The 13,068-nt window shown below is 42.6% G+C and overlaps 1 protein-coding gene across 45 annotated transcripts in view; it reads left to right on the plus strand.

Moving 5' to 3' along the window:
• HYDIN (HYDIN axonemal central pair apparatus protein) overlaps positions 1–13,068 on the plus strand; it is a 233,387-nt gene that overhangs the window by 98,898 nt on the left and 121,421 nt on the right. For all 45 annotated transcript variants that reach the window (XR_015054814.1, XR_015054815.1, XR_015054813.1 and 42 more), the window contains 4 exons: positions 3,451–3,645; positions 5,494–5,557; positions 5,654–5,744; positions 6,737–6,919. Coding sequence is in view for 41 of the 45 variants with exons in the window: in XM_085868716.1 (XP_085724842.1) it covers positions 3,451–3,645; positions 5,494–5,557; positions 5,654–5,744; positions 6,737–6,919 (533 nt within the window). In the remaining 4 variants the exon portion in view is untranslated. The remainder of the gene's footprint in view (positions 1–3,450; positions 3,646–5,493; positions 5,558–5,653; positions 5,745–6,736; positions 6,920–13,068) is intronic.

Consider the following 13,068-nt stretch of genomic DNA (forward strand, 5'->3'; position numbering starts at 1 on the left):
CTCTGTCCTTTTAAATGCTGAGTGTCAAGCAGGGAAGCTGGACGGACCATGAAAAAAGAAATCTTTGGTGCGTCTCAGGTGTGGAGTGAACCCCCAATCAGAGTGAACCCCCCAATCAGGGTGAACCCCCAAACGACACTCCAACCATTACTCCACCGAGGCTGGTTTAATTATGTGACAAGTTTGGTCACCGATGAAGATCGTGTTGTTTAAACTTGAGCAAAATATCAAGAAGATTGATATTTTGAGCTGCAGCAAAAATTAACCCGGGGGTGCAACACGGCGATGATGGGCCAAAGGCCTCATTTCCTTGTTTGGGGTCATATGGGATTGGCGACGATGATTTACACTCGGGGTAGTCCCGTGGAGACTGTGGACCTTTGTAGAGGCTCACCGAAATGTGACTTGAAGTCCGTTTTGACCCGTCGGGGACCGGGCCCGGGGATCTGGAACCTTCTCGGAGACGATGGGAGAATATATGATCTTTAATGCTTTTAAAGGAAGAAGAGGCGTTTATATGAAATGTGGATTCAGTTTGGAGAAGGGGGGTGGGGTGGGGGTGAGGGGGTAATTTAGAACCAGAACCGGAATAAATTGAAGTAGAAATGAGAATCGTGATGGAGTGAAATATAAAGTTTGTTGTTGGTTTATTTTCATTCCTTGAAGCGAGGACAGGAAGTAGGATGGTGTTGAGGAGAAAGAAGCAAGACACCTGCGAATATACCTGGGATAGAAGTGAGGAAGCGAGACACACTTTCTATCCGAGGAAAGGCCGTGTCAGGCCTTGAACAATACGAGACGAATCGCACAAACAACGAATGAATTAACTTGAAACATTGCGCGGGATACAACAGAAACACCGAGGCAAGGGGTTCCCAAACCCAGGGTCACGACCCGAACTTGAAAACCCCCTTCAAAATCCTCCTTTTTGAGGGGGGAGGGGGGGTTTCACGTCGAAGGCATTTTATCCGACAATGTTTTTCGAAGGTGCACGTACCGGTACCAAGTAGGTACCGGTACCATTTGGGTCACGTGGTGGATGTGATTTCAAATTTTGGGTCGTGACAAAAAAAGACACGACAAATCCGGTTCGGGAAACTCAGCTTTCGTGAACTGCAAACGAGGACCTCAGATTTTCACACCAGCACGTAGACATTTTGTAATGAGAAAGAAATCAAGAAAACCGGAAATGAGATCATCGGAGGTGGCCGGAAAGGAAAAAGAGAGAGAGAGAGAGAGAGAGAAAGAGAGAGAGAAAGAGAGAGAGAAAGAGAGAGAGAAAGAGAGAGAGAAAGAGAGAGAGAAAGAGAGAGAGAAAGAGAGAGAGAAAGAGAGAGAGAGAAAGAGAGAGAGAAAGAGAGAGAGAAAGAGAGAGAGAAAGAGAGAGAGAAAGAGAGAGAGAAAGAGAGAGAGAAAGAGAGAGAGAAAGAGAGAGAGAAAAGAGAGAGAGAAAGAGAGAGAGAAAGAGAGAGAGAGAGAGAGAGAAAGAGAGAGAGAAAGAGAGAGAGAAAGAGAGAGAGAAAGAGAGAGAGAAAAAGAGAGAGAGAGAGAGAGAGAGAGAGAGAGAGAGAGAGAGAGAGAGAGAGAGAGAGAGAGAGAGAGAAAGAGAAAGAGAAAGAGAGAGAGAGAGAGACACAGAGACACAGAGACACACACTTCGACCTCCGGCTATAAGTCACATCGAATGTAAAACCTACTCACAATTTGAATCTTGAATTGTATGAACGCGTCACGTGTTTCCATGTTGTTTGCATCCTCACCTCCGAATCATCTACGAACTCTCATCCTGTTTGTTGTTATTTTCAGTCGTTTTTCGAATTAAAAAAAAAAATGATTATGATGATTGTGTAACCCTGAATATCTTTCGCTTTCTTGAGTCTGGATTTTGCATCGTATTCAAGTGTTGAATCGCTTTGACTTCATTATGGGGAAAAATGGGCTGCATTGAGACGTGAGATGCTTTATGACGTCATACCTTCGAGGAGATATTTTTGACCAACGGTGTGCAAGGGACGGACACATTGACACTTGATATCATTGTCCGAAAACACTTGCTCGACTGGGGGTCCCAATGCAGCCTCGTTTCCACTGGTTTAACAATCATTTGTTGTGGTTTTTTGTTATTTGTGTTTTCCACTGGTTTAACAATCATTTGTTGTGTTTTTTTTTGTTATTTGTGTTTTCCACTGGTTTAACAATCATTTGTTGTGTTTTTTTTGTTATTTGTGTTTTCCACTGGTTTAACAATCATTTGTTGTGGGTTTTTTGTTATTTGTGTTTTCCACTGGTTTAACAATCATTTGTTGTGGTTTTTTTGTTATTTGTGTTTTCCACTGGTTTAACAATCATTTGTTGTGGTTTTTTTGTTATTTGTGTTTTCCACTGGTTTAACAATCATTTGTTGTGTTTTTTTTGTTATTTGTGTTTTCCACTGGTTTAACAATCATTTGTTGTGGTTTTTTTGTTATTTGTGTTTTCCAGTGGTTTAACAATCATTTGTTGTGGTTTTTTTGTTATCTGTGTTTTCCACTGGTTTAACAATCATTTGTTGTGTTTTTTTGTTATTTGTGTTTTCCACTGGTTTAACAATCATTTGTTGTGGTTTTTTTGTTATTTGTGTTTTCCACTGGTTTAACAATCATTTGTTGTGGTTTTTTTGTTATTTGTGTTTTCCACTGGTTTAACAATCATTTGTTGTGGTTTTTTTGTTATTTGTGTTTTCCACTGGTTTAACAATCATTTGTTGTGGTTTTTTTGTTATCTGTGTTTTCCACTGGTTTAACAATCATTTGTTGTGTTTTTTTTGTTATTTGTGTTTTCTACTGGTTTAACAATCATTTGTTGTGGGTTTTTTGTGATCTGTGTTTTCCACTGGTTTAACAATCATTTGTTGTGATTTTTTTGTTTTCTGTGTTTTCCACTGGTTTAACAATCATTTTTTGTGATTTTTTTGTTATTTGTGTTTTCCACTGGTTTAACAATCATTTGTTGTGATTTTTTTGTTATTTGTGTTTTCCACTGGTTTAACAATCATTTGTTGTGGGTTTTTTGTTATCTGTGTTTTCCACTGGTTTAACAATCATTTGTTGTGATTTTTTTTGTTATCTGTGTTTTCCACTGGTTTAACAATCATTTGTTGTGTTTTTTTTGTTATCTGTGTTTTCCACTGGTTTAACAATCATTTTTTGTGATTTTTTTGTTATTTGTGTTTTCCACTGGTTTAACAATCATTTGTTGTGTTTTTTTTGTTATTTGTGTTTTCCACTGGTTTAACAATCATTTGTTGTGGGTTTTTTGTTATCTGTGTTTTCCACTGGTTTAACATTCATTTGTTGTGATTTTTTTTGTTATTTGTGTTTTCCACTGGTTTAACAATCATTTGTTGTGGTTTTTTTTGTTATTTGTGTTTTCCACTTGTTTTACCATTTACTTGGATTAATATTTTCTCAGGTGATGGACGAACTTGGTGTTGGCTCCAAAGGCCCTCCAATCCCACCCCCGGCCTGTTTCTCCGTCGTTACCTTTCCGGCGGAGTACTGCCCTTCCATGGCCACCGACTGCCTCTTCTTCTTCACGAAAAACGATGAGGTTGAGGAAGAGCAATTTTACTCGATGGACACCTTGAAGGAGGCCAAGGAAGAACAGGTGTTCCATGAACAACATCATTTGTAGACCTAATTACGATGTTGTTGATAAATAGGTAAACTGGTGGAGAGCGTTTTCAGGGTTGTTGTTCTTTTTGGTCAAATAGTAAATGGTGATGATCAAATGGTAAAAACAACACGCAAGACAAAGACGTAAACAACATGTAAGACAAAGACATAAAACACAAGAAAGACACACATAAACCACATGCAAAAGTGTTTGACCATTTTTTTATTTTTTCTCAATATCTGAAGAGAGGGAAGACTCTGCAGCTTACCTGTCTGGTGGATGAGGGATGGCAAGACAGAGGGTGGCGTCATCAGTAAAGAGATAAAGAGGATTTTCCAGAGTCAGAGAGATCATCGATGAACATCAGGAATAGGACTGGGCCCAGAACACTGCCTTGGAGCACTCCAGCCTTGACAGGGAAAGGAGATGAAAGGATTCTGTCATAGACCATCATAGAACCTCCAGACCCTTTGGACCACTAAGACCCTTTTGACCTGTAGACCCGTGAGACCCCTTTCGACACATACCACACAAACATCTTTTGAGTTTTCTTGTGATATACACAACATACATTTTTCAGAAAGTAAAGCACAACCTCCACCCACACGGAAGCTGGGTATTCTGCGAGGTTGAACAAAATGTGCATATTGGGCCACCTAATTGGTTGAGCAATCAAAACCTCGAAGCACCATGTTTATTTGGATTTTGTATCGTGCTGTGCGCGACATCTTTCTTGTTTGTTTGTTTGTTTGTTTTTCTGCAAGCAGGATAACTCAAAAAGTTAGAGACGTATTTGAACGAAACCTTGTGGACAGGTTGGGTGAGTGACAAGGACGAAATGATGAGATTTTGGTGAATTTCCAGAACCGGATCCGGCGACGAGAATTTTTAAACTGATTCTTCACCATTGGGAGATCGGGCCAAAAACGATAAACAGCACGATATCTCAAAAAGTTTCATCCGTATTGTGGACGGATTCAGATGAAACTTGGTGGACAGGTTTGCTGTGTTACAAGGACGAATTGATTCGATTTTGGTGAGGATCCGGAGACAAGAATTTTTTAATTAGCCCGCACTCGCGAAGTGAAATGCAGGGTTAAGCAATCTGTCACGTACGTACGTAGAACGTGCGTCTTGTTATTCCCTTTCCTCTGCAACCGCTTGTCCGATTGACACGAAATTTTCCACGGAGGTGCGACGACTCATGGAGAATGTTTTAATGATAATTATGACACGTCATAAATCATATGTGGTGATTCAGTTTTGTAGAGTTGGGAGGGGAAGTTGATGCTTTGGGTGGGGGAGAGGTTAAGGAGTGGTGGTGGAGGGGAGGGGGTTTGAAGGCTTGAAATGGGGAGGGGATTGAAGTCTTAGAGTTGGGAGGGGGAGGTTGAGGACTTGAGGTTGGGAAGCGAAGTTTGAGGACTTGGGGTTGGGAGGCGGAAGTTGAGCTTGGGTTTGGGAGGTGGGGGTTGAGAACTTGTTGGGAGGGGGACGTTAAGGACTTGGGGTTGGGAGGCAGACGTTGAGTGCTTGGGGTTGGGAGGTGGAGGTTGAGGACTTGTTGGGAGGGGGAGGTTAAGGACTTGGGGTTGGGAGGCAGAGGTTGAGTGCTTGGGGTTGGGAGGTGGAGGTTGAGGACTTGAGGTTGAATAATAGATTCAGTTTTGTAATGCCTCTGCTTTCTGGCTGACAAACAACAGAAAGTTATAGTTTGCCAATTAAAACGATCTTCTGCAGGATAAGATTTACATTGCATTCCATTGCATGAACTCTTTACGATATCTGTGATATTTTATTCTTGTGTGTTTTTTGTTGTTGACTGTATGAAATCGACAGGACAAACCTGCATCCAAAGTCAAGGGCAAAAGCAAAAGGCGAAGTAGCAACCAAGAAGTAGAAAGTAAGATCACTACCTTATAGACTTCAAAATAAGATATTTCATCACTTGAGGTTACCTCCCGGCAATGAAGTACGGCAACCCATCCTTTTGATGCAGGAGCGGAACAGTCGGGCAAGGTGATGGAAGATCCCACTTCGAGGACACCTTCTCCAAGGATTCCCACTCCGCCGAGCATCCATCCATCCAGGTCATGTTTGCTTCTTTTTTTTTTCTCTCAATGTTTCTCCTGCTTTCGTAAAGATGTTTCAGTTCATCATACCACGCAGGATAATGAACTGCCCTCATGATTTTGAAGCAAACACCGCATCATGATTTCAAGTCCCCGACATGACCCATCCCTGGTCATCCACAAATCCCGTCCAACCAACGTTCACCCGTCCGGCCCCTTCCTGCTCTCCAGATTTCCCTCCACGAATCTGCCGACGACTGGTTCAAGGTCTATTCAGCTTCCACCACAAGCTTTACCTTCCCTGCTCAGACCCGGACCCCCCCCCCCCACGCCCCGGCCACAAGAACTCTTTTCGTGCACATCATCGTCCTATTTCAGCCAACTTTGAGTATATTTAGCCCCTCTGCTACTTCCCACTCCTCCTTCTCCTTCCCACCCCACCTCTCGGTAATAGACAAGTTAATAAAGAAACTAAGCGAGATGAACCGTTTTCAATCACCAAGTAAATAAAATCAAAGTCAAAGTAAATCAAAGCATGACTCTGGCGTTTCCCTTGCACAGTCAAGATGTGAAGGTGTATTGTGATACACACGACATGGTCAAAAATATGTGGACACCTACATGGCCCAAATTTTTTTTTTTTTTTTTTTAATAAACAGGAATAAATTTCTACGTGGGGCTAGTGTGAAAAAATTCTGACCTTACACAGGACTCGAACCCAAGGACCTCATCACTTCCACAAGATGATGTGCATGATGATTGCAGGTAGGCCTCAGGTATGCTCCGTCAGGCCTGTCTGTTTCTTCCTTTGATGGCGGTTCCTCTGCACACTGACGTTCTTGGACAAACTGCGTGAAGACATTTTCCGAAGATCGAGCGTTCTGCCAGAGTTCAAGACAGGAGATGACGTTTGTTTAAACTTCTTTAAGTCGGCGTGAATGAATGCTGAAATGTAACTGTGTCGTTTTTTTAAAAAATGCCAACAACCAAACCACGTGCTCGTCGTGCAGGCTCAGCACCTGCCGCTGGGTGGTGCCTGCTGGTGGTGAGGCCACGGTGTTCGTCTACTTCGCAGCTGAAACGTCAGGTCGCTTCGAGCAGACCCTCGGCTTTGAAATTTTGAACACACGTCGGCAGTTGCAGGTCCACTGCTGCGGTCTTGCAGAATTCCCTCACATCGTTTCCAATCCAAGGTCAACGCCGCAATCATTTCTCCTCTTTGCCTTTTTCTCCAACTCTCTTTTCTCTTCTCATTTCGCATCTTTTGTTGGAATTTTCTGTGATGGCTCGTTGGAGAGTTTGTGTGTTTGTCACGTGAAGGTCGATGTTTGATAACGCAACACAACGAGATTGCAGGCGGTGGGCCCTCACCACGGCGTGCTCTCTCAGGCCTGTCTGTTTCTGACTTTGATGACGGTTCCTCTGCACACTGACTTTCTTGGACAGACGTTCCGTTTACCAGTCGACGGTTTAAAGTCCTGTCGTATTACTAATGATACCTATTGTCCTTCGGAAGGTGTGGACGACAGAGATTCCACACGTATTAAGCCCGTTGGTACTCTTGGGAAAACCAGTCTTCATGGAGTCCTCGAGTCGGTTTGCGGAGTTGGAAAAATAAGGACAATGAGTATGACCAAACCGATGTGAAGAAAGGTGTGCGAACCGCCACGGGAAAGAGGGTGGAGGGACGTTTCGGTGATGGGCCCTTCTCTTCATAACAAGAGAGACTATCTCTTGCATTTTGTGCTATCTACGGGACAAGAGAGGTCGCGGCTCAACGAGCATTACATTTTGGGCAACCTTTTTATTTTATATAACTCGTGGCCCCTTGGTCCATGGACCAAATTTTCAATGGTCTTCACGGCCTCATGGCATACCTGCCTACCGGACTGCGTAAGCATTAGATCGACTTTCACCAAGTCGAGCTGAGCTTGGGCCAGGGCGAGGATATCACATGTTCGTTTTTATTATTGACAAATGATGCCACCATTGTTACTGTGTGTGTGTGTGTGTGTGTGTGTGTGTGTGTGTGTGTGTGTGTGTGTGTGTGTGTGTGTGTGTGTGTGTGTGTGTGTGTGTGTGTGTGTGTGTGTGTGTGTGTGTGTGTGTGTGTGAGCGGTTTCTCAACAACCACTGGTCCGATCTAATTGAAACTTGCCAGGTATATTGCTGGGGACGTGAGGATGTGCTTTTTCAAGGTTTGATATTAATCGGACAAGTGGTTCCCAAGTTATGGGCATTTATTTACCAAACCAATGACAAGACACGGTGCTGCGTAGGCGTGGCCGGTGGGGAAAGGGCGCCATTTAGTTACCGTGGCATAGGAGTGGCAATGGTCAATGGCAGCGAATGTCATGGCAAGCAAAGACAGGGAGGTAAACTTGATTTTAATTTGGATTTTAATTAACTCTGTGAGTGTCAGTATCACAGCAGTTGTTGCATCAATGCAAGCGATAATTCGTGGAATGCATGTGAACATTCCGTATGGGCACGCACCACTTCCGGATAGTGATGACTTCATGTATTCTAATAATTTCTCGATTTCTTATGCGCATTTATAGATAAACACAATGCCCCAATCCAGTCGTCATTTACGAGAGCGAAGGAACGGCCTGTGTATTTGTTTGAAAGTTTTTATTTTTATTTTTTGGTTTGCACGTATGGCCACGCATATACGGGCACGCGAGAGCGAAGGAACGGCCTGTGTATTTGTTTGAAAGTTTTTATTTTTATTTTTTGGTTTGCACGTATGGCCACGCATATACGGGCACGCGAGAGCGAAGGAACGGCCTGTGTATTTGAAAGTTTTTATTTTTATTTTTTGGTTTGCACGTATGGCCACGTATATACGGGCACGCGAGAGCGAAGGAACGGCCTGTGTATTTGTTTGAAAGTTTTTATTTTTATTTTTTGGTTTGCACGTATGGCCACGTATATACGGGCACGCGAGAGCGAAGGAACGGCCTGTGTATTTGTTTGAAAGTTTTTATTTTTATTTTTTGGTTTGCACGTATGGCCACGCATATACGGGCACGCGAGAGCGAAGGAACGGCCTGTGTATTTGTTTGAAAGTTTTTATTTTTATTTTTTGGTTTGCACGTATGGCCACGTATATACGGGCACGCGAGAGCGAAGGAACGGCCTGTGTATTTGTTTGAAAGTTTTTATTTTTATTTTTTGGTTTGCACGTATGGCCACGCATATACGGGCACGCGAGAGCGAAGGAACGGCCTGTGTATTTGTTTGAAAGTTTTTATTTTTATTTTTTGGTTTGCACGTATGGCCACGCATATACGGGCACGCGAGAGCGAAGGAACGGCCTGTGTATTTGTTTGAAAGTTTTTATTTTTATTTTTTGGTTTGCACGTATGGCCACGTATATACGGGCACGCGAGAGCGAAGGAACGGCCTGTGTATTTGTTTGAAAGTTTTTATTTTTATTTTTTGGTTTGCACGTATGGCCACGTATATACGGGCACGCGAGAGCGAAGGAACGGCCTGTGTATTTGTTTGAAAGTTTTTATTTTTATTTTTTGGTTTGCACGTATGGCCACGTATATACGGGCACGCGAGAGCGAAGGAACGGCCTGTGTATTTGTTTGAAAGTTTTTATTTTTATTTTTTGGTTTGCACGTATGGCCACGTATATACGGGCACGCGAGAGCGAAGGAACGGCCTGTGTATTTGTTTGAAAGTTTTTATTTTTATTTTTTGGTTTGCACGTATGGCCACGCATATACGGGCACGCGAGAGCGAAGGAACGGCCTGTGTATTTGTTTGAAAGTTTTTATTTTTATTTTTGGTTTGCACGTATGGCCACGTATATACGGGCACGCGAGAGCGAAGGAACGGCCTGTGTATTTGTTTGAAAGTTTTTATTTTTATTTTTTGGTTTGCACGTATGGCCACGCATATACGGGCACGCGAGAGCGAAGGAACGGCCTGTGTATTTGTTTGAAAGTTTTTATTTTTATTTTTTGGTTTGCACGTATGGCCACGCATATACGGGCACGCGAGAGCGAAGGAACGGCCCGTGTATTTGTTTGAAAGTTTTTATTTTTATTTTTTGGTTTGCACGTATGGCCACGTATATACGGGCACGCGAGAGCGAAGGAACGGCCTGTGTATTTGTTTGAAAGTTTTTATTTTTATTTTTTGGTTTGCACGTATGGCCACGTATATACGGGCACGCGAGAGCGAAGGAACGGCCTGTGTATTTGTTTGAAAGTTTTTATTTTTATTTTTTGGTTTGCACGTATGGCCACGTATATACGGGCACGCGAGAGCGAAGGAACGGCCTGTGTATTTGTTTGAAAGTTTTTATTTTTATTTTTTGGTTTGCACGTATGGCCACGCATATACGGGCACGCGAGAGCGAAGGAACGGCCCGTGTATTTGTTTGAAAGTTTTTATTTTTATTTTTTGGTTTGCACGTATGGCCACGCATATACGGGCACGCGAGAGCGAAGGAACGGCCTGTGTATTTGTTTGAAAGTTTTTATTTTTATTTTTTGGTTTGCACGTATGGCCACGTATATACGGGCACGCGAGAGCGAAGGAACGGCCTGTGTATTTGTTTGAAAGTTTTTATTTTTATTTTTTGGTTTGCACGTATGGCCACGTATATACGGGCACGCGAGAGCGAAGGAACGGCCTGTGTATTTGTTTGAAAGTTTTTATTTTTATTTTTTGGTTTGCACGTATGGCCACGTATATACGGGCACGCGAGAGCGAAGGAACGGCCTGTGTATTTGTTTGAAAGTTTTTATTTTTATTTTTTGGTTTGCACGTATGGCCACGCATATACGGGCACGCGAGAGCGAAGGAACGGCCTGTGTATTTGTTTGAAAGTTTTTATTTTTATTTTTTGGTTTGCACGTATGGCCACGTATATACGGGCACGCGAGAGCGAAGGAACGGCATGTGTATTTGAAAGTTTTTATTTTTATTTTTTTGGTTTGCACGTATGGCCACGTATATACGGGCACGCGAGAGCGAAGGAACGGCCCGTGTATTTGTTTGAAAGTTTATTTTTATTTTTTGGTTTGCACGTATGGCCACGCATATACGGGCACGCGAGAGCGAAGGAACGGCCTGTGTATTTGAAAGTTTTTATTTTTATTTTTTGGTTTGCACGTATGGCCACGCATATACGGGCACGCGAGAGCGAAGGAACGGCCTGTGTATTTGTTTGAAAGTTTTTATTTTTATTTTTTGGTTTGCACGTATGGCCACGCATATACGGGCACGCGAGAGCGAAGGAACGGCCTGTGTATTTGTTTGAAAGTTTTTATTTTTATTTTTTGGTTTGCACGTATGGCCACGTATATACGGGCACGCGAGAGCGAAGGAACGGCCTGTGTATTTGTTTGAAAGTTTTTATTTTTATTTTTTGGTTTGCACGTATGGCCACGCATATACGGGCACGCGAGAGCGAAGGAACGGCCTGTGTATTTGTTTGAAAGTTTTTATTTTTATTTTTTGGTTTGCACGTATGGCCACGTATATACGGGCACGCGAGAGCGAAGGAACGGCCTGTGTATTTGTTTGAAAGTTTTTATTTTTATTTTTTGGTTTGCACGTATGGCCACGCATATACGGGCACGCGAGAGCGAAGGAACGGCCTGTGTATTTGTTTGAAAGTTTTTATTTTTATTTTTTGGTTTGCACGTATGGCCACGCATATACGGGCACGCGAGAGCGAAGGAACGGCCTGTGTATTTGTTTGAAAGTTTTTATTTTTATTTTTTGGTTTGCACGTATGGCCACGTATATACGGGCACGCGAGAGCGAAGGAACGGCCTGTGTATTTGTTTGAAAGTTTTTATTTTTATTTTTTGGTTTGCACGTATGGCCACGTATATACGGGCACGCGAGAGCGAAGGAACGGCCTGTGTATTTGTTTGAAAGTTTTTATTTTTATTTTTTGGTTTGCACGTATGGCCACGTATATACGGGCACGCGAGAGCGAAGGAACGGCCTGTGTATTTGTTTGAAAGTTTTTATTTTTATTTTTTGGTTTGCACGTATGGCCACGCATATACGGGCACGCGAGAGCGAAGGAACGGCCTGTGTATTTGTTTGAAAGTTTTTATTTTTATTTTTTGGTTTGCACGTATGGCCACGTATATACGGGCACGCGAGAGCGAAGGAACGGCCTGTGTATTTGTTTGAAAGTTTTTATTTTTATTTTTTGGTTTGCACGTATGGCCACGTATATACGGGCACGCGAGAGCGAAGGAACGGCCTGTGTATTTGTTTGAAAGTTTTTATTTTTATTTTTTGGTTTGCACGTATGGCCACGTATATACGGGCACGCGAGAGCGAAGGAACGGCCTGTGTATTTGTTTGAAAGTTTTTATTTTTATTTTTTGGTTTGCACGTATGGCCACGTATATACGGGCACGCGAGAGCGAAGGAACGGCCTGTGTATTTGTTTGAAAGTTTTTATTTTTATTTTTTGGTTTGCACGTATGGCCACGTATATACGGGCACGCGAGAGCGAAGGAACGGCCTGTGTATTTGTTTGAAAGTTTTTATTTTTATTTTTTGGTTTGCACGTATGGCCACGTATATACGGGCACGCGAGAGCGAAGGAACGGCCTGTGTATTTGTTTGAAAGTTTTTATTTTTATTTTTTGGTTTGCACGTATGGCCACGTATATACGGGCACGCGAGAGCGAAGGAACGGCCTGTGTATTTGTTTGAAAGTTTTTATTTTTATTTTTTGGTTTGCACGTATGGCCACGCATATACGGGCACGCGAGAGCGAAGGAACGGCCTGTGTATTTGTTTGAAAGTTTTTATTTTTATTTTTTGGTTTGCACGTATGGCCACGTATATACGGGCACGCGAGAGCGAAGGAACGGCCTGTGTATTTGTTTGAAAGTTTTTATTTTTATTTTTTGGTTTGCACGTATGGCCACGTATATACGGGCACGCGAGAGCGAAGGAACGGCCTGTGTATTTGTTTGAAAGTTTTTATTTTTATTTTTTGGTTTGCACGTATGGCCACGTATATACGGGCACGCGAGAGCGAAGGAACGGCCTGTGTATTTGTTTGAAAGTTTTTATTTTTATTTTTTGGTTTGCACGTATGGCCACGTATATACGGGCACGCGAGAGCGAAGGAACGGCCTGTGTATTTGTTTGAAAGTTTTTATTTTTATTTTTTGGTTTGCACGTATGGCCACGTATATACGGGCACGCGAGAGCGAAGGAACGGCCTGTGTATTTGTTTGAAAGTTTTTATTTTTATTTTTGGTTTGCACGTATGGCCACGTATATACGGGCACGCGAGAGCGAAGGAACGGCCTGTGTATTTGTTTGAAAGTTTTTATTT

This window comes from Eptatretus burgeri, unplaced genomic scaffold, assembly GCF_056783735.1.
Source record: "Eptatretus burgeri isolate ZD-2024b unplaced genomic scaffold, Ebu_testis_v1 Ebu_testis_scaffold_3171, whole genome shotgun sequence".
Taxonomy (NCBI): Eukaryota; Metazoa; Chordata; class Myxini; order Myxiniformes; family Myxinidae; genus Eptatretus; species Eptatretus burgeri.